General features: G+C 52.3%; 3 protein-coding genes across 3 annotated transcripts in view; 1 reads left to right on the forward strand and 2 right to left on the reverse strand.

The window, feature by feature from the left end:
- Nucleotides 1-1,251, reverse strand: part of srcin1a (SRC kinase signaling inhibitor 1a) — a 23,913-nt gene extending 22,662 nt beyond the window's left edge. Inside the window, exon 1 of the mRNA XM_062566195.1 lies at nucleotides 1,237-1,251. Coding sequence (XP_062422179.1) covers nucleotides 1,237-1,251 — 15 coding nt within the window. The remainder of the gene's footprint in view (nucleotides 1-1,236) is intronic.
- Nucleotides 1,252-3,180: 1,929 nt separating this feature from the next.
- On the forward strand, nucleotides 3,181-6,138 carry gosr2 (golgi SNAP receptor complex member 2). The gene is made up of 6 exons (XM_037475806.2): nucleotides 3,181-3,387; nucleotides 3,649-3,713; nucleotides 4,144-4,252; nucleotides 4,552-4,684; nucleotides 4,891-5,031; nucleotides 5,569-6,138. The coding sequence occupies exons 1-6, from the start codon at nucleotides 3,359-3,361 to the stop codon at nucleotides 5,728-5,730; spliced, it is 639 nt and encodes a 212-aa protein (XP_037331703.1). The 5' UTR covers nucleotides 3,181-3,358; the 3' UTR covers nucleotides 5,731-6,138.
- A 113-nt stretch (nucleotides 6,139-6,251) lies between these two features.
- The window catches only part of gpatch8 (G patch domain containing 8), a 25,825-nt gene continuing 11,130 nt past the window's right edge, over nucleotides 6,252-20,946 (reverse strand). The window contains 6 exon segments of the mRNA XM_037475793.2: nucleotides 6,252-11,077; nucleotides 11,321-11,451; nucleotides 11,559-11,702; nucleotides 11,816-11,902; nucleotides 12,146-12,196; nucleotides 12,198-12,214. Of these exon segments, the coding sequence (XP_037331690.2) occupies nucleotides 7,126-11,077; nucleotides 11,321-11,451; nucleotides 11,559-11,702; nucleotides 11,816-11,902; nucleotides 12,146-12,196; nucleotides 12,198-12,214 (4,382 nt within the window). The 3' untranslated portion in view covers nucleotides 6,252-7,125.

Here is a 20,946-nt window from a genome sequence, read left to right on the forward strand (position 1 = left end):
GTGTGTGTGTGTTTGTGTGTGTGTGTGTGTGTGTGACAGCGTTGGCTCTGGGCACTCTGAGGTCAGACTAAATAAAACAACGTATAATTCGAATGAAAATCATTGAATAAACTATTTGTCGCTCAAAAACAAAAACAAAGCACGGACAGACAACCGAAGGCCCCTGCACGCAGACATGGAAGAGTCCCCCCCCCCACCACCCCCCCAGAAATGTGTGTAGGATCAAGCAAACAAAACTGAAAGACGACACAAAACAGCTTCAGTAGTTTTGCATCATGTTGTGGTCATTTTGCATCTCTTCTTGTGGCTTTGCAGTCCTTTTGCTTCCCTTTGTGGTCGTTTCTCTTTGTGCTTGTGGGTCGTTGGGGATGTTTTTGAGTCTCTTTCCAGTGGTTTTGCATCTCTTTGTAGTCACTTTGTGAGTCTCTACTTGTTTTACTTCTTTCGAGGGTTGCTTTGTGTGTCTTTGTAGTTTTACCGCATCAACTTTTGCGGTTGATTTGCATCCTTTTTGCAGTCATTTTGCCCTTCTTTTGCATCTCTCAGTAGTTGTTTGTAGTCTCTTTGTAGTCACGCCACGTCCCTTTGCCCCCCCCCCCCCGATTGTTTCGTATCTCAGGAGTCGTTCTCAATATTTCTGTTGCACATTTTGCATCTTTTATTTGTCTCTTTGTCGTCCTGCTTCTTTTGCATCCCTCTGTAGCCAGTTTGTGTCTCTTTGTGGTTGTTTGCCTTCACTTCACCCCTTTCCCACCAGAACCCCCCCCCCCCGGAACACTGGGACCTCACGAGTTCCTCCTGTCATCTCTGACAGGCCCTCATTTGCTTTCATTCAGCATCTCATCACGGCTTCAAAGACGAGTGGATCGTCTCCCTCGGGGGGTTGCGAGGGGGGGAGAAGATCTGTGTGCCTTCGAAAAATGACTGGCATCCAAAAAATTGTTGACCCCGAGGCGGCTTTTGCGCTTCGTTAATTGGCTTCTTCACTGCGTCCGTCTTGGGGAATCATTGGAGAGTTCTGCTGCATTATGTTGACTGGAAAACGTGAAAAGTGGCGTAGAAGTGATCCGATAACGTATCATTTTCTCCCGATGAACTAAACAGTGTAATTGAAGGGGAAGCACACTGAGCGCGTTGTCCCGCGTTGTGGGGGGGGGGGAGGCCCCACCAGGAAATAGCATTCCTCGAGGATCCAGTGAGGCAGCCGGCGAAAGCTTTGAAAAATCCTCCGGATACCTGAACATTCTGCATCTGGACCCCACGTTCAAATGTATTTACAGATAGAAAATAACATGTGACACTTTGTGTGTCAAATATTATCACTAAGGTACCATTGTGAAGTACATTAAGTAATGATATGATACTTTGGACATCTTCTACAACTCCACTACATTATTATTTCATATTTATCAAAGGGCTATATGATATTCACAATACTTTGACACTTTCAATTGGGCCATTTTGCCTTTTTTTTCTCTTTTTGCTGATAAAACGTGTATTTTTCTTAAAGTAAGACCGTATTCAAAACCTGCCGAAAATCTGCCGATACTGGATCTGTAACAAAACATTTTTAAAAAAGGTTAAAAAAAGTTCAAATCCAAATGAAAATGTCTAATACTGATAACTAAGGAGCACACAGCTGGACAGATGTGTATTTCTCAAGGTTTCCACGTTGGTTGTGACACACCGTCCACCGGCCCCCGTCAGGAGTGGCGTGATCCTGCCGCGCACCTGGAGAGCGGATTCCGGGTCGCGGCGCCAGTGGTGATGCAGGTGTGCAGGAGCACCAGTAAGCTCGTCTCATCCCCTCCTCGGGGCTGAAAGATAAAGGACAGACAGGGAGAACCCTGCGACCTTGAGGAGGGAGGTGAATGTGAAACGGTTTGAAGGGGGAGGCCTCGTTTCCCCCCCCCCCCCCCCCGTCCGCTCCACGTCTCTACTCTTTAAGCCGGGCGCATCCAGCCGCTGCCACCCCCCCCCACCCCCCCCCCCCCCCCGCCCCACCCTCCCCCACAGCGATGTGTTATGACAACCCGAAGAACGGTGAACTGCGAGAGAGCAAGAAGTGGCACGAACAGGCCTGGAGGTTTCTGGGCGGAGAGGACCTCTGTCTGCGTCTCGCCCGGAGCCCCGACGCCCCGACCCCCCCCCCCCCCTCCCGCGCCGGGCTGAGGTGCACGAACACGGCGACGGCCGGTTCGACCTACCGAAGAGGTCAAAGGGCAATCGAGGGTTGGCGTTTGCTTCCAGGGGTTTCCACGGCGAGCTGATGGAGGTTCTGGAGAAAAAGGGGTGATTGAGATGTGGTTTTTAGTGACGACGCCAGGAAAGCAGGCAGCCCCCCCCCCCCTCCCCCCTCCCCCGGGGATGCTTTTCTTCCCACTTAATCACCAGGGAACTGTTGTGAAATTCTCACAGCAATCACACCGCTTTTTTCTTCTTCTTCGCAAACACACCTCAGACATCCTCCATTACTGGAAAAACATCATTAGTTTTGGTGTCTCCGACCGCGGGCATGAATATAAGATAGTGTTATTACACTGAATCAGGCTGAGCTGACAACAGCCAGCCCGAGGACATGTCTCACGGAGTCTTTCCTGTCACTTGTCTACATGTCAACAGATTATGCTCTGTGCTCTCAAGAGTTGGTGGGGGGGTGGTGGGGGGGTGGGGGGTGATCTCCACTATCACACCTGTCAGCAACGCATTAAAGAATATCAAATATAAGATATAGCCTGCAGCGTGGATTTCCATTTGGGAAGTTTCCCCATCAATTGAACAAGTAGAAATGTTGCCCCGTGCACAATGGAGTGTTGTTGTGAGCCAGCGTGCCTGGAGGTGGTGTCAGTGCTTCACCTTCCTGGAACATCACAGCACTTAATCAAACAAAGAAGGTACTTTCATAATGTGCTATAAAAATATATATATATATATATATATTTAAAAGCTTTTTTCAACCACGGAGACAGTTGTTCATTTAAAAGAAAAACACATTAAAAAGGGAAATAACTACGGTAAGAAAATGGGGTACAAGCCATTTTACTTCCTTCGCCTCCTTAAAAAGTAAGAGATAAATCACGGCCTCCAGCGATTTTACACTTTCAGTCTCTAAACATTCGAGGCGGAGTGAGCCCTCCTCCCGCCGCACGCGCTCTCTGCATCTCTCACGGTGACGTTGCACCACTTCCGCTTTCCCACTTCCGTACACAAACGCGCCACTGATGACGTGTGCAGTCCGCTGCCGTTAGCTGGCTAGCCAGCTAGCTTAGCCACCCGCGAGACGTGACGGCGTAGTAAATAACGTGCCGACGCGAAAGGGACCCGGCGGGCAGGGGAGCGGCTCGACACATCGCGCAGGATGGAGACGCTTTACCACCAGACGAACAAGTGAGTGAGCCTCTACCGCGGGGGACGCCGTCTCAAATGATCAGCTAGCTTAGGTAGCCGGCGAGCTAATTAGCTCTGACTTCGTAGTTAACTGTAAGTGAGCTACACTAATTTGAGTGTTGATCATCAAACTCTCCACACATCAGGTGGTTGACATTCTTAAATATATTCATCAGGTTGTATTTTGGCATCATCTGTTAGTCTGTTATGTCAATTGTTTTGTTTTTTTGTGTGTGTTTTTTTTTTTCCATCCTGGATTAGGCAAATCCAGGAGGTTCAGTCGTACATGGGACACCTGGAGAAGACGGACCGGCAGTCAGTACACTGTGAGTGGTGAATGGAGGTCCAGCACAGACTCGTTGTTATGGCTGCCCCCCTCCCCCCCCAATCCCCCCTCCCCGAGGCAGTGACAGGAGAGGAGGCGGTGTCTCTCTCCTCAATCAGTCCAGAGTGCCGGCACAGGAAGGAGCAGGGCAGGGTGCAGTGACAGAAACCGGGAGGGGGTCCTTCTAGATAATGGTGGGAGCCGGGCAGCAGGCGACGGTGATTCTCCTCCTCCCCTTCCCTCCTGATGACATCAGCGGCCGTTTAAACCCGAGGGGGGGACGCTAAGTGACAGGATAACTAACCAGAGGGAGACATTGGAATCAAAGGGCACCCGCAGTTGAAGAGTAGTTGTTCCTCAAACAAATGTACAACATTCCTGCAATCATCCCAAACAAAGCCTGTTTTTTGTTCTTCTCCCATTCCTCCAAGTGTTGGAGAACGAGCTGCAGGCGAGAACCGACCAGATCTTCAACCAGTTGGAGCGCCTGGAGATCCTGGCCAGCAAGGAGCCACCGAACCGCCGCCAGAACGCCAAATTGTGAGTTTGGAGCGGAGGCAGAGGGAGTCAGCCGCCATCTGGTGTACACGGAGGGGCGGGGCATAGGAGATGAGACCTGTCTCTGTGACGACGGGGCTCCGTGAAGACATTTACGTCAGTGGACAGGGACTCATCCACTCGGGGGGGGGGGCGAGAGAGACTCTTCATTCCAACCGTATGAGGCCTGACGGGAAGGAAATTGTTGGGATTACGTGTATGACGTGGTTAAATGATGCAGTTTCAGGTGTGGAGGATTCTTTCGCTTCACGTTAAAAGGTCTCCTCTGCTTTCCCCTCAAGGCGAGTGGACCAGCTCAAGTACGACGTCCAGCACCTTCGCACCGCCCTGCAGAACTTCCAGCACCGGCGCTACGCCAGAGAGGCGCAGGACCGAGAGAGGGAGGAGCTCATGAGCCGGACATTCACGACCAACGTGAGTCCACCTTTCTTTTTTCTTTTTTTATGTGTGTGAGGTGACGCGCTTAGTGTTGCTACATTCAGAGGTCCAAGTCTTTTGATAAAAACAGGGTTGGTGCGGACGCGATGGCGCCCTGTGAACTTTGATTGGCTGACGTTTGTGATAACATTCCCGACGTCTCATGCAGAACAACGTGCAATGTTTTGTTTGCTGTCCCATAGGACGCAGATACCTCCATCCCCATAGACGAGACCCTACAGTTTAACTCCAAGCTGGAGAACGCACACCGGGGCATGGACGACCTCCTGGGCAGCGGCAGTGGAATCCTCAACGGCCTCAGGGATCAGAGGTCGACCCTGAAGGTGTGTGCGCACCACTGAACACGTCAAACACCCAAAGGTCACTTTTTGTTTCTAGATAAAGGGACCAATTCAAAAGGTAATGCTGTCAGAGTACCAGATTCTCCCCCCCACAAAAAAAAGTACTGTGATTGATATTTAAATAGTGAAGGCATGAACCCAGAGATCATAAGTGACTCATTAAAATGACGTCTCCATTAGAACGGTACTTCCCCCTCGCCCCCCCCCCCCCGGGCGGCTGTGGGTTGAGCGGTTCCTCCCCTGACCCGATCCTTCGGGTGTCGACATCTGCCACAATAGTCCTATTGTTGGGTTTAGTCCTCGTTTCCAGGGAGGAGATGGTCTTCCTGCTTTTTCGCTCCCTCTTATCAGGGCGCGTCCGTCCGGCCGTGAGAATCGCCCTGGCGGCGGCGGCGGCCCGGCGAATGGGCCGAGATCGTCGCAACACGTGCTGCTTGCTTTTTCCAGAGCCGTCGTCGTCGTCGCATTTGTGGCCCCTTGGTGGGTCTGACCTGTCGTCTCTCTGGTTTCCGTGCACAGGGGACCCACAAGAAGATGCTGGACGTGGCCAACATGCTGGGGCTGTCCAACACGGTGATGAGACTGATCGAGAAGCGGGCCACCCAGGACAAGCTGATCATGGTCGGGGGCATGCTGCTCACCTGCGTCTGCTTGTTCCTGGTCATCAGATACCTGGGCTGACTGCGGCGCGACGTCCCTCTTGATATGAAAAGTGGCAGAAAGGGATTTCTTAATTTTTTAACATCAGATTTGAATCTGTTGTCCACCATTTAAATTATTTTGGGCACATTTTTGTGCAATGGAAAAGGTTGACGAAGACCTTAATAAGTCAGTATTTTATTCCACTTAAAGCTCCACTAGAGCTGTTGTACTTTGATGAGCCGTCTGCTGCTTTCCTCACGTCACTGAATCTGTTTCCTCCACTTATGAACAGAATTGTCTCTAAAGAATCTTTTTTTTCCGCTTCATGTTCAAGGACCTGATCAGAAAGTGAATGGAAGCAGCAGTCAATTTATATGTAATCGTTGCTCAGGTCTGGTCCCACTGTGGGAGTGACGTGATTCTCTAAATAAAAACATGTTTCCATCACGCCGCCGTGTAACTTCATCAAATGAACGATATTCATGGTAACTAGAGCGCCATCTACAGGTCCATCGAGACCCTGAAGGACTGTATGTAATGTAATTATAGAAGAACACGCGTGAACTCAAGATTTTATTTGCTGAAACAGTAAGTTCTTAGAAAATACAGAGTTGTTACTGTTCGACGGATCACTATCCTTTGCCATGGCAGCCCGGCTTAAGCGCGCTAATGTATAAACAAACGTGATAAAATACTCCCACTCAACCTTCTTCCATCCTTCTGCTTTTTACCAAAACCTCTAGAATGTTATTAGGTTCATCTACAGCAGCTTTATTTACAAAATTACACAAAAGCAAAAAACACTGTTCTTCTTCAGAAGAGCATTTGGGAAAATAATTTAAAAACAGAAAAATACAATTATTGCAGTATACTACAATCTTATTGTTACATGATGCAAACGCACCACCTTGATGTACAGATTTTCAGTGCAATTTATTCAGGTGCAGCTTCACCTCCCTACGTCACACCGGTCAGGACACCACAGCTGTCCTTTCAAATGCTCATCATTGGTGGGATTCTTCACATTACACACTGATATATGTACAAGTTACTGCATTACAAATTATTAGAGACCAGTAGAGAGCAAGTAGTCATATGAAAACCAACGATATCAGTAAGTATAAGTAGGTCACAGAGTCACGTCCTCCGCCTCTCGACATGATTTGGCTTCAGCCAAAAGAGAACAAAAAAAAAACTCCAGTGGTTTCTCATTGAAACACAAACAGGTGTTAATACACCTTCAGCTGAAATAGAAACTACCGTCTTTTTAGATCGACCCCTCAACAAGAAAAAAAAAAATCCCACGAGCCAGAAGACAACGTTGAAGTCCCCTTTGAGCCCAACGCAGGCGGCCCCACTTGATGGCTCCACCTTCTGCTCGCCGGCCAGCGGGTGGTTCATCCTCAAAGTCCTGAACCCGGACGTCCAGGTTCCTCAAGAGCCGTGGTTGGGTGGGTGCTGCAGGTCCTGCCCTGAGAAGATTGGGTGCAGCAGCGGGTGGAGCTGGAGGGCCGCCGCCGCCGCAGCCTGCGAGGGCCGCTGCGCAAACAGCGTCGGGTAGAGGTGATGCGGCAGGTGGTGGAGCGCCAGCGGGGTGTGGTGCAGCGCGGACGCCGGGATGATGTGGATGGGCTGACCGGAGAGGAAGGCCGTGTGGTGGGCGGGGATCAGGCCTGCGTGTCCCAGGGAGTGACCTAGCGAGTGGCCCAGAGAGTGGCCCAGGGAGTGGCTCAGGGAGTGGCCCAGGGGGGACAGGGAGATGGGGGTAAGGTGGTGCTGAGGAATGTGGTGCACCTGGGCCAGCTGGTGCGCAGGGTGCGGGTGGTGGGCGTGCGCCGGGTGGAGCCCCATGGCCGCGGCGGTGGCGGCGTGGTGCTGCAGGATGGCGTGCTGCACCGTGGTGATCGACGTGCCGGAGGCCATGGACACGGTGGGCTGCTGGATGTGGATCTGCTGCATGGCCTGGGGGGGCTGAGCCGGCGCCATGTTGGCGGCCATGTTTGCCGCTGCGGCGGCGGCGGCTGCGGCGGCGGAGGGGAACGTCTTGACCTGCTTGGCCATCAGCTGCTGCTGGATGTGCTGCTGCGCGGCCTGCTGCAGCTTGCCGTACTTCTCCATCTCCTCCGGCGTGAAGGTGATGGGCTGACTCTCCAGAGGAGCCAGGCCGTCCTCCTCCGCCTCCATGCATTCCTCCTCCATGGTGGGCGGGGGGTAGGCCGGGTACACGTGCATCTGCTGCTGCTGATGCTGCTGCTGCATTTCCGTCATGAGGGGGTCCAGCATGGGATTTTGACAGGGGTCCTGTACCGCTTCTCCCTGGTACTGGGCCATGGCCATGGACGGGTCCTGTTCGTACATCGGCCCCGGTTCCTGGTGCAGCTGGGCTTCGGCGGCGGGATGCAGCACCTCCTCTTGCACCACTACGACCTGTGGGGCCTCCTCCACCTTCTGGACCGGCGGGGCCGGAGGCGGCGGCGGGGGAGGGGGGGGGAACTCTCGGATCGGCTCCACCAGGATGACCTCCGGCTCAGAGCACTTGCCCGCTCCGGACTTGTCTCCCTCGTCCGGTCGGGTCAGAGGGATCATGAGCTTCTTGCCGGCCTGCAGCTTACCAAACAGCGGCAGCATGGCTTTGCTCCCGAGGGTCGGCGGCAGCTTGGGACCAAAGTATCCCTGCGGCGGGTCCTTGATCTTCAGCCCAGATTTGGTTCCCGTGGTGGAATCATCGGAGCTTTTCTTAGACTGGACCTTCTCCAGCAGCTGGCGCGCCGTCAGGCTGTTCTTCTGGTCGCCTGCGTCCCGCGACACCCCGGACCTCGCCGCCTGCGGCCCGGAGGAGTGGCTGTTGCGGTTGAGGCCTCGCGACGAGGACAAGCGTGGCGACTGCGAGCGGTAGACGCAGGAGCGGTTGAAGTCTCTGCGCTGCGCGTCGGCCTCCGCCCGCGCCCGAGGGGCCCGGCGGCGCGAGGAGCCCTTGGTGGAGCTGGAGGAGCGGCTGGCGGAGCTGTGGCTGCGGCTGTAGCTCCGCCTCCAGGATCTGGCGCTGGTGCTGCGGCTCCAGCTGCTGGAGCTTCTCGAGCTGCTGCTGCGCTGGTGGTGGCGGCGCCGGTGCCGCCGGTGCCTCTTCCGGCGGCCGTAGCTGCGCGAGCGCGAGCGGGACTCCTCCGAGGACGACGAGGACGACTGGCGTCTCCTGGAGCGCCTCCGCCCGCGGCTCCCCCGCCGCTCGTACTCCGAGTCCGACGAGCGCTTGGAGCGCCTCCGCCCGCGGCCCTCTTTGCTGTAGTCGCTGTAGCTGTCCGAGTAGCTGCGGCTGCGGCGGCTGTAGGCGCTGCTGCCCGCCGACGAGCGCTCCGAGCTGCTGGAGTACGAGTGGCTGCGGGACGTCTGGCCGCGGTGGCGCCGGCGACTGCTGCCCCGTCTCTCGCCGCGCCTCGAGGAGCGGCTGCAGGACCGCCGGGATTCCTCGCTGTGATGGCGCCGCTGCTGCTGCTGCTGTTGTTGTTGTTGTTGTTGTTGTGGTTGTTGTTGTTCCCGAGGACTCGACCGGTGATGGCGTGAGCGGTGCTGGGTGTTGGAGCCGCCTTCTTCCTCGCTCTCGCTGCTGGGGGGCCGAGCGGGGCCGGGGCTCTTTTGTGCCGAGGTGGAGCAGGAGGCGCTCTGAGGCGCGCCGGAGTCGGCCTTGTGTCGCTTGGCGCCTCTGTGCTCCTCCGAGGCGTTCGCCCTGTCGCCGCCTCGTGCCGCTCCGCCTTCCTCTGCTCCCGACTTGCAGGGCGGTTCCTTCGCAGCGCGCTTCCTCTTCCCCGACTCGACGTTCCCCGTAGCCCCGCCCCCTCCCGCCGCCAGTGTAACAGAGGAGGCGACGGCCTTTTCTTCCGACTTTGGCTCCTCCTTTCCGTCGCCTGCAGCCTCATCCTGATCCGGAGCCTTGTTTTTGCTCTTCTTCCGTTTGTGTTTTTTCTTCTTCTTGGGTTTCTCTTGAGCCGCCTCAGCCTCGCCCTCCACATCTTCCTTCGCCGCCGTGTCTTTTCCTTTGCGCTTGGAGCGCTTTGCGGACTTCTTATGCTTCTTCTTCTTCTTTTTCTTCTTGGCGCTGCTGCTGCTGGCGCCGCCGGTCTCGGGCTTTTGCTCCCCCCCCTCGGCCGTCTCTGCCGCCATTGCTGCCTTGTCTCTGTCGGTGCTGGTCCCCGGTTTATTAGTCTTACCTTCTTGGGCCGACTCTTTCGCCTTGTCATTCGATTCTTCACAAGGCTTTGAGGACTTTGCCGCTTTCCCACCGCGCACTCCTTTGTTGCGGGACAGCTTGAAGTCGAAGTAGAGGGGATTGCAGCTGTACGACAGCGAGGGCTGTGCTTTGGTGAATTCCAGGAGCTCGGAGGGCCACTGCAGGGTCGTGCTCTCGTCTTTACTCAGAACCGGGAAGAAGGGACCCGTGGGGACTTTGGGGCCCGAGTCGGCGTCGAGAGCGGAATCCGGCGCGGTCTCCGCTTTTCGAGGAGGGGACGCGGGAGCGACGGGGGCCGTTTCTGCATCCGGCGAAGGGACGTCCTCCGTCTCCACGTCGGGCGAGGGAGGGGCTGGTGAAGTGATGTCATCTTGTTCTTTCTCCGCTCTGCACTCTGCGACGTCGGCTTCCGTTTTTTCAGGACTGTCTTTAGCCTTCTTCTCCTCCTTGGCCTCCTCCTTGTCGTCCTCCTCCTCCTCCTTGTCCTCCTCCTCGTCATCTTCCTCTTCTTTGGTCGGACACTGGTCCGTGGCTCTCATGAAGAGCAGAAACTGGAAGTGAGGCTTCACCCGGCAGTGGGCCGGAGGTATGTAGTGATAGTACTCGGGCTCCTGTCCAGCATAGCCCTCCTCTTTTTTCATCATCATCTTCAGCTTATTGAGGGTGGAGGCTAAAGAAGCTCCGTCGTCCGGCTGCTCCGCCTCCTCCGCCTCCGCCACGGCAACGGCAACGGCGCCCTCTGCTCCTTCGCCCCCTCCCGATCCGTCCTTGGGGCTGTTTGAGCTGCTGCCCGATGTCTCCTCCTGCCCTGCGGCCCTCTCTCCCTCCTGGCCCTCCTCTTCCTCCACGGCTTCCTCTCCGTGATCGGCAAACACCGCAGCGACCGTGTCCAGCTTCACCGGAGCCTTCTTGGCAAACGAGAAGGACACGCTGACTTTGGACGCTCCACACGGTGTTGGGGAGGTGGAGGTGTTCTTCCCCAGAGAGAAGCTGATGGTGGGAGCTGCCCTCGGGGAGTTTTCTTCACTTTTGTCTACAAAAGGTCCTTCCAGGACGCAGTCCGGTAAAGCGGCGTTCTCGGGCGTCAGGTCGCCGTCTTCCGACTTCTCTCCGTCGACAGCAACGGTGGTCGGTTTGAACATGGGGCCACTTCCTGGCGTGCTGAAACACAAAAACCAGGATGAGCTCTCTTGTTGAAAAAGCACCACGTGTGAACATCTGAACAAATATAAAAAACAATAGATGTAAGATAAGAGGAAAAACCTTCAATGCTTGATTGAAACCGTGTAATCTACAATCTCTACTTCTGTTTATGATATGTGGCCTTGGACAGTGATGCGTAGCTGCAGAAATATGCACCCTGAAATCCAGCCAGCAGGGGGCAGCGCAGGAACGAGCTCTTACCGGTCCTGTTGTTTCCTCTGCTCGGCCAGCTCGTGCAGTCGGCGCAGCATCTTTTCGTGCTTCTTCCCACCTTTGCGGGTACGGGACGAAACGTTGCGAGCGAACTCTCTCTGCTTGAGCTCTTTGAGACGCTGCGTTAGAAGAAAAACGAGAGAAACCAAGCACGTCAGGGTCCCTTCTCAACACAGAAAGCGAACGGCTCCACTTTGGCGCCCGGGAGCCGACGGACCAGAAGTACCTGCTTGTGAGCGTGGTCGTACGAGTTGATGTGGTTGTCAAACTCCTGGTGTTTGGTGTACTGTTTGTCACACAGCTCACAGTAGAAATTGGCTCTCAGGTCTTCCAGAGCCTTTGCAATGGCTTTCTCCTTCTCCACCTGGTCCTGTGGTCGATAGAGAACCCAGGAAGGAAAAGCGGGTGAACATGTGAGGGAGAAAAGCGTTAACCAGCACAGAGTCTGCAATGTCGCCCGGCCGAGGGTGGGGGGGGCCTCACCTTGTATTTTTGCCGCAGTTCTTCTGTGTCCTCCTTCTCCACCTCGAGCACTCTTCTCTTCTCTGTGGCGTCCTCTGCATAGTCCAGCTAAAAAAAAATAATAATAAAAAGGACAGATAAGTTACACCACCAGACGACAAACAAAGCGCGTGGACAAGCTGCTGCGTTTGGGCTACGGGGGGGGGGGGCTGTGATTGGTCGGTTTTCTTTTCCTCCAGATTACGTGAGAAAGGCGAGAGCGTGTCTAAGAAGGTGTGAACTCCAATTCCAATTATTTGATTAATATCATATTCATTTCCCCACACGGGGATGAAATAAACAGCATCTTACCTCCATCTCCATGCGTCCCATCCCCATGACGTCGTATTTGAGGGTGATGGGGCACGGGGTCGGTGCGTCCTAAGAGGAAAGAGACAGAGAGAGGACGAGGTGAGCTTCCGAGACGGGGGGGGGGGGGGGACGGGGGGGGCAGCTCGGTGACAGCCTGCTTTTAGAGCATAGGGTGCTGGGGTTAGAGATTTTTTGCCTTGAAGTGCAAAGAGACAGAAAGCTACAGTGAACCAAACACCAGCCATTCTCACAGCTTACTGCAGCCACAGAGCAGAGACCAATGTGTCTCTCTACGTCCTTTACGTCCCCCCCCCCCCCCCCCCCCCCCCAACATCGGACCCGGCTGACCAGCATTTTGAATTGAGGCAAATTAGCTGCAATTATTGTACTTGTGAGGGGGGTGGAGGTGAAAGTGAAGGGCAGCGGAGACGGGTAAAGTTCCCTAGAAACAGGCCCGTCAGCTCGGAGCCAATCTGCTTACATGTTGTACAACGCACCACCCCTCCTCCACCCGCTCACTGCTGCAGTCCCGTTACACCCGGAATGCCAGATTTAGTATTATCTAAGGCCTATTGCGTCATCTCTTTCTCAACGGCCCGCGGGCCGGTGACCCTGGATGCCTCTTCACCGGTCCCGAGTTCCAATATGACCCCCCCCCACTCAACCCCGTTATGACTAGAAGCTGCAAGCTTATTTCATTTTTTTTCTCCATTACGTAAGCTGTGAAAAGAGCTGGATCGGAAGGAAATGGACTGTAGGAAAATAAACAAACCAAAGACAACCAAAAAAAAAACAGAATGAAACATTAGATATATAAAATATATATATATATATATATATAAAATCAAAACTACTTTGGAGATTGACACAGAATTGCTTAATCCACTCATAAATCAGCCAAACAAAGCAGAGAGAAAGACAGTAAAAATTAAAAAAAGGACACAAGCACTGAACTACAGCAGAGTGACGTCACAGGCCAGGTATCGCCATGGTGACAGTGCAAGGGATGGGGATACTTACCTGGTAAAACATGGGGATGGGAGGGGAGGGGGGGGGGGAAGTGGAGGGCAGACAGACAGATAGACAGGAAGGGGTTTTGGGGGGGGAGGGGGTGGATTTAAAACAAAAGGCATCAAGATAATTTGGACTAGTTCTGCTGCTCCTGTCGCCAGCCAGATACAATAATCAGTCTTACTGATAGTGATTATCAATTAAGTTTGGTTTCAGTTTTTTTTTTTTTTCCTCCCACATTCATTTTTATGAATCATAATTTTATTCATACCATTGCGCATATGGAATAACAACAAGCATTGGGCTGTGTGAGCCAAGTTGATGTTCCTTTGCTACCCAGCGGCCATGAAAAGTAATACTTACTATACTAAATGTGACTTTAAATCGAGCTGCATCTCTTCCTGGACGGAGGAAGGTCCGACTTTTATTCAACGCCAATCTGTTCCTGTGCTCCCTGAGAGTAACTTGCTCATCACAGCCCAATGACATATTCGTTCGGAAAAATCATAGATGCACGGGCGCTGGTTAACATTTACTGACCGAGCCGGACCCTCAGTCCCACTGCAGTGTCGGTCAGCTGCACTTTTACATTTAGATGATTTGCACGATGGTTGCGGGCCCCGCTCCACTGAGGAGAGAACCCGCCCCGCGTGATGCGTTAGACCACGGGAACCATCGACTGACGGACGCGCTTTGCTCCGACAGCGATGTAGGGGAGTGAAACCAGAGAAAAGGCGTCGCCACTGCAGTGGTCTGTCCGAGCAGAGTCACAAGCCAGGCCCCCCCCCCCCCGGAAAATAAGGATCGATGCACAGGTACACTCACCCCAAACTATCACCAATCTTAAAACAGTGACAATACGTCCACATTACCCATTCCAGTGGAAAAAGAAAGGGACCAGACGGAAAAAACAATGTGCATCTAAATCACAGGGTGTGAATCACGAGGTATTTAAAAAAAAAAAAACTGAAACAAACGAAATGACAACGTTCTAAGAGTAATACGTATGCATGATAATATACAAGCAGCAGAATGAGGACTAACACAGAGAGAATTGAAAGCCTATGTAGCATTGGTGCTCTGATGAGAGGAACACACAACAAAAAAACCGGGGGAGAAATTAAGATAAAATAAAAAAAAACAATTCAATTGGGGGATAAAATAACATTTACCACTAAGTTTACCATCAGCACAACATGGGCAGGATCAAATCGCTGTAAAAAAGAAACACCAATTGGTTAAGCAGGAAGATTGAGGCACATAGAGAAGGGGGGGGGGGGGGGGGGGGGGGGGTGGGGGGGGTGTGTGGTTTACTGGGGAGGGAGGGGGGTGATACCAAAGGGGCTTCAGTGTGGTCACCCCCCCACTCTGGGCTCGGTGCTAACAGGATTTCCTCTCACCACTCTCCCCGGACCCCCCCCTGACTCCTAAGCCTTGCAACGCACCCCCCCCCCCCCCCCAAGTGGTCCCTTTTCCCTGTAGCACTACCAATCAGGGGAAAAAAGGAGCACATCCTTCACAAAAAAATCAACCGTTTTGAGATTCTGTTACAGGGAAATTATCGGTTCTTCTTCAAAGTGTCCAAAATCACTCGCTGCTCACTAGCTGGTGGAGTTAATAGGCCAGTCGGGCCATTTTTTGTTGCTGGCCCGAATGTGTGGTGACAAGATTACTACGCGCCTGTATTGGACTCAAGGTGTCCCACAATGCCCTCGTGAAAAAGAGTAGCGAACAACCGACGGGTCACGAGGCGAGCGCCATGTACCATCATGCATTGCACTGGAGGACGCACGGCATACGGACGGGAGGAGAGAGAGGACGCGTCACAAAACAAACACGACGTCATGTCAATACGGCAGCGTAGTTTCTCTGCTACTCCCCTTTGTTACATTTCACAATAAAAGCTCTTCCTGACCAGGAACCACTCAACCGAAGGTCTAACAACCCGTGATCATCAGCCCCAGCACGCACGCCCGTCACACGCCGCTTTGATTGACGCAGTCACCAACGCGGATGAAGTGTCCTGTCGACGTTGCAGGGGGGGTTAAGGGGGGTGAGCTCACTATGTCGTCCGACTAGACGCCGGGCCAGAAGTAGTGAGTGAGTGAGTGAATGATTTCGGACACTGGCTGTGTTCTAGCACCTCGCCTGAGACGACAAGATGGCTTTAGGGACGGCCCCCATTCCCCCCCCACCTCCTCTCAAGAGGTTCTCTCTCTTTTTTTTTTTTTTTTTATTTGCCTCGCAGCCCAGCTTGCAAATCTCGCCGAGATTGGTGAACACATGACACACACACAGAATGTACCCGAGGAAAGAGCCAGCGAGGGCTTTGAGCAGTGCTTAGAGTCGGGTCTGCGTTGCTATGTGGCAGCACCTCTCATCAAAGTGCACTTTAGCGTACTAACCCATAGCATGTATTTTATTATATTTTTATCTTATTGCTGCACTACGTTGTCTGTTGTCCATTGTTGTACTGTCTTCCGTCATGCACCAACCATGTCTAACATATAAACATATAAACGTGCAGAGCTACGTGGTGTAGAAGCTGTAGTCGAGCGTGTTACTACCTCCAGCACTGCTTAAAGCCCCCCCCCCCCCCCCCCCCCCGGTGAGTGTGGCGGTTTGAGGCAGGCAAGAGTGCTCGTCTGGGACAAACATGCTGTGCAGGAGGGGGGGCGGCCAAAGAAACCGGGGGCGGGTGGGGGGTGTAGAAGAGTGGTGAGATTTGTCCCTGTAAGTTGACTCTATGACCCGGTCAGTAACAGACACACACACACACACATCTCAGTCCCACGTAATGACCACACACACATACGCACAAGTGACACAGGTTTGGAGGTAGAAACAGGCAAACAAGCAGAGGGGGGGGGGGGGGGGGGGGGGGGGGGTCGTCTACTCTGCAAGCCATTCAAAGTCTGAGCCGTGGTTACAGCCAATCAGATACCCGACAGCAGCAGCGGAAAGAATTTTTTTTAAAACAGTACGTGGAGACGATGATTCTAAGGGATGTGGTGGAATCATGGCTTCCTAAATCTAGCTTGATTTAAAAGGGATTTTGATTCTTTGCTTAAATCGAAGCGCTTCATATTCTTTGTGCAGATGCGAAATAAAGGTTTAGTGTTTATGAAGCAGAGAGGAGGAAGCTGACAGAGGCCATAAGCCTACGGTACACTGTAAAAGTGGTGTTACATTGAGGTCAACCGCAGAGTGGGAGAAAGAAAACACAGCCACGCACACACACACACACACACACACACACTGACATACAGAGGGGATCCAACAAACCTTACCTAAAAAGGGGCAAAAGGACAAAAAGAAGAATAAGAACAAAGTCAATACAGTGAAAAACTTAAAAAAAGGGGACACAATGCTTTCACTTCAAAATATATATAAAAAAAAAACTTTTCTTCTGCAAGGACAGAAAGGAGATATTAATACTATGATGATTGTAATGATGCACACTGCGCTGTGAGCTCCACTAGATGCTCAAGTGCACCCAGCGAATTAGAGCGGAGCGAGTGGGCCGTAGATTCCTGCTAACAACTGGACACACGCACTCACAAAACACACACACAAACACACACACAAACACACACACACACACACACACACACACACACACACTCTGCCGCAGTCTCATCTGCCCACAAAGCAGGAGGCTTTGCGTAGCCGTGCGTCAGCGAGCAACATGAGCCGGTCAGCAGCCCTGCACCTCTCTCTCTCTCTCTCTCTCCTCAGCACAAAGGCCGTTCAAGGCCAGATGGAGATGCGCAAACGAAAACGCCCATCTCGGGGAACAGCTGGGCGCGGCGGCCCTCTCCCGGGATGAAGCCGCGGCCCGCCGTCGGGCAGAGAATACCTAAGCCGGCGACAGCGCGGGGCCGTGGCCATATATGCACATGAACGGAGCGCAGTGCATCAGGGCTCCTCAGTGAGTCCATGTGGAGAGGAGACATAAACAAAGATACGGGACCGTAAAAGAGTCAGGATGTTTTCCCCCTCTGGGTAAATAAATCTGATACCGCCGAGGTAAGGGGATGAAATATGTCCTCCTTCTTCTCCTCCTCCTCCTCCTACGAAATGAAGCACCACAGCAATCATCCGGTAAAGCGAGGACACGTCTCAGCACGGCAGACCAAGCTTTTGTTAAAACCTGCTCCCGTTTTAATAAGCCAGGCGCGCACGTCGGGGGGAGCTCCCACAGGCGAGTGAAGAATGTCATTACCTGAACCACACACACACACACACACACACACACACACACACACACACACACACACACACACACACACACACACACACACACACACACACACACAACACACACACACACACACACACACACACACACACACACACACACACACACACACACACACGAGGACATGGCCGTGACCTCGCTATGCAGCCTACAAAATTGATTTTGAGAAAGCACAACACGGATAACTTGTGTCTTCAGGTTTACCTCGTGACTTTAAAGCAAACTCACTGCCTCATATGATCATGAGTATGCTGGAACTCTTCTTGGAGTTGGGCGTGCTCTTGTTAGCGTTCGGTTTCTCATTAAAATGTCTCGATATGAGCATCGCTCCCGTCGGGTTTACAGGGGAGCAATAAAGTTGATGCAACAAAAGAGAAATGAAGTGGAGGAAAATGACATCTCTTGCGCTATATATATATATATACACTCACCGGCCACTTTATTAGGTAGCACCTGTCCAACTGCTCGTTAACACTTAATTTCTAAGCAGCCAATCACATGGCGGCAACTCAGTGCATTTAGGCATGTAGACATTGTCAAGACAATCTCCTGCAGTTCAAACCGAGCATCAGTATGGGAAGAAAGGTGATTTGAGTGACTTTGAACGTGGCATGATTGTTGGTGCCAGAAGGGCTGGTCTGAGTATTTCAGAAACTGCTAATCTACTGGGATTTTCACGCACAACCATCTCTATGGTTTACAGAGAATGGTCCGAAAAGAAAAAACATCCAGTGAGCGGCAGTTCTGTGGGCGGAATGCCTTTGTTGATGCCAGAGGTCAGAGGAGAATGGCCAGACTGGTTCTAGCTGATAGAAGGGCAAACAGTGACTCAAATAACCACCCGTTACAACAAGGTGGGCATAAGAGCATCTCTGAACGCACAGTACGTCGAACTTTGAGGCAGATGGGCTACAGCAGCAGAAGACCACACCGGGTGCCACTCCTTTCAGCTAAGAACAGGAAACTGAGGCTACAATTTGCACAAGCTCATCGAAATTGGACAATAGAAGAATGAAAAACGTTGCCTGGTCTGATGAGTCTCGATTTCTGCTGCGACATTCGGATGGTAGGGTCAGAATTTGCCGTCTACAACATGAAAGCATGGATCCATCCTGCCTTGTATCAACGGTTCAGGCTGGTGGTGGTGGTGTCATGGTGTGGGGAATATTTTCTTGGCACTCTTTGGGCCCCTTGATAACCAATTGAGCATCGTTGCAACGCCACAGCCTACCTGAGTTTGTTGCTGACCATGTCCATCCCTTTATGACCACAATGTACCCAACTTCTGATGGCTACTTTCAGCAGGATAATGCGCCATGTCATAAGCTGGGAATCATCTCAGACTGGTTTCTTGAACATGACAATGAGTTCGCTGTACTCAAATGGCCTCCACAATCACCAGATCTCAATCAATAGAGCAATCTTTGGGATGTGGTGGAACGGGAGATTCGCATCATGGATGTGCAGCCGACAAATCTGCGGCAACTGGTGATGCCATCATGTCAATATGGACCAAACTCCCTGAGGGAATGCTTCCAGCACCTTGTTGAATCTATGCCACGAAGAATTGAGGCAGTTCTGAAGGCAAAGGGGGTCCAACCCGTTACTAGCATGGGGTACCTAATAAAGTGGCCGGTGAGTGTATATATATATATATATATATATACTCACCGGCCACTTTATTAGGTACACCTGTCCAACTGCTCGTTAACACTTAATTTCTAAGCAGCCAATCACATGGCGGCAACTCAGTGCATTTAGGCATGTAGACATTGTCAAGACAATCTCCTGCAGTTCAAACCGAGCATCAGTATGGGGAAGAAAGGTGATTTGAGTGACTTTGAACGTGGCATGATTGTTGGTGCCAGAAGGCTGGTCTGAGTATTTCAGAAACTGCTAATCTACTGGGATTTTCACGCACAACCATCTCTAGGGTTTACAGAGAATGGTCCGAAAAGAAAAAACATCCAGTGAGCGGCAGTTCTGTGGGCGGGAAATGCCTTGTTGATGCCAGAGGTCAGAGGAGAATGGCCAGACTGGTTCGAGCTGATAGAAGGGCAACAGTGACTCAAATAACCACCCGTTACAACTAAGGTGGGCATAAGAGCATCTCTGAACGCACAGTACGTCGAACTTTGAGGCAGATGGGCTACAGCAGCAGAAGACCACACCGGGTGCCACTCCTTTCAGCTAAGAACAGGAAACTGAGGCTACAATTTGCACAAGCTCATCGAAATTGGACAATAGAAGATTGGAAAAACGTTGCCTGGTCTGATGAGTCCTCGATTTCTGCTGCCACATTCGGATGGTAGGGTCAGAATTTGGCGTCTACAACATGAAAGCATGGATCCATCCTGCCTTGTATCAACGGTTCAGGCTGGTGGTGGTGGTGTCATGGTGTGGGGAATATTTTCTTGGCACTCTTTGGGCCCCTTGGTACCAATTGAGCATCGTTGCAACGCCACAGCCTACCTGAGTATTGTTGCTGACCATGTCCATCCCTTTATGACCACAATGTACCCAACTTCTGATGACTACTTTCAGCAGGATAATGCGCCATGTCATAAAGCTGGAATCATCTCAGACTGGTTTCTTGAACATGACAATGAGTTCGCTGTACTCAAATGGCCTCCACAATCACCAGATCTCAATCCAATAGAGCATCTTTGGGATGTGGTGGAACGGGAGATTCACATCATGGATGTGCAGCCGACAAATCTGCGGCAACTGTGTGATGCCATCATGTCAATATGGACCAAACTCCCTGAGATGCTTCCAGCACCTTGTTGAATCTATGCCACGAAGAATTGAGGCAGTTCCGAAGGCAAAAGGGGGTCCAACCAGTTACTAGCATGGGGTACCTAAATAAAGTGGCCGGTGAGTATATATATATATATAGCGCAAGAGATGGAAAAGGATTCAAAAAAAGCTATGGGTGGAGGAAACGAACCCAAATGCCAGAAATGATTGCAAAAACAAGCTGTAATCTGAGCAAACTGCAAGCACACATCGGCCTGCCAGCGATGGCATCACTCACGGACAATGCTATTCATCCCGCTCTGTGGAGAAAGTGCAGGGAGGGGGGGGGCGGGGGTGAGGCTATGCTGGGGGGGTCACAAAAAGTAGGAACGAAGAGAGAACAGCGATGCAGAGTGGGCGAGGAGACAGGAAGAGGATGGCGTGGAAACACGCCAGGCTCTGCACCACCGAGCCAGCAGCGCGCCGGTGAGCATGGCGGGGGGGGGGGAGCTAATGAGCCTCCGACGTCAGCAGAGACGACCGGCACACGCACTCCGCTCTGCAAGTCGATTTCCCCCCCCCCCCCCCGACTGCAGATGTCTTCAAGACGGTAAACGTCTTTCGGGCGAAAGCTTTCTGCATCTCGTGCACTTTAATTCAACGCGACGAGCTTACGGGGCATTTTCCCGCTAACGATTTAGCTGGGTTCCAAAGAGACGCCGAGGTTGAGCTTAAAGAAAAGAAAAAAAAAAGAAAACTTCTAGTGTACAGATAATATTAATGATTAAGA

This window comes from Pungitius pungitius, chromosome 12 (assembly GCF_949316345.1).
Source record: "Pungitius pungitius chromosome 12, fPunPun2.1, whole genome shotgun sequence".
In the NCBI taxonomy this organism is placed as follows: domain Eukaryota; kingdom Metazoa; phylum Chordata; class Actinopteri; order Perciformes; family Gasterosteidae; genus Pungitius; species Pungitius pungitius.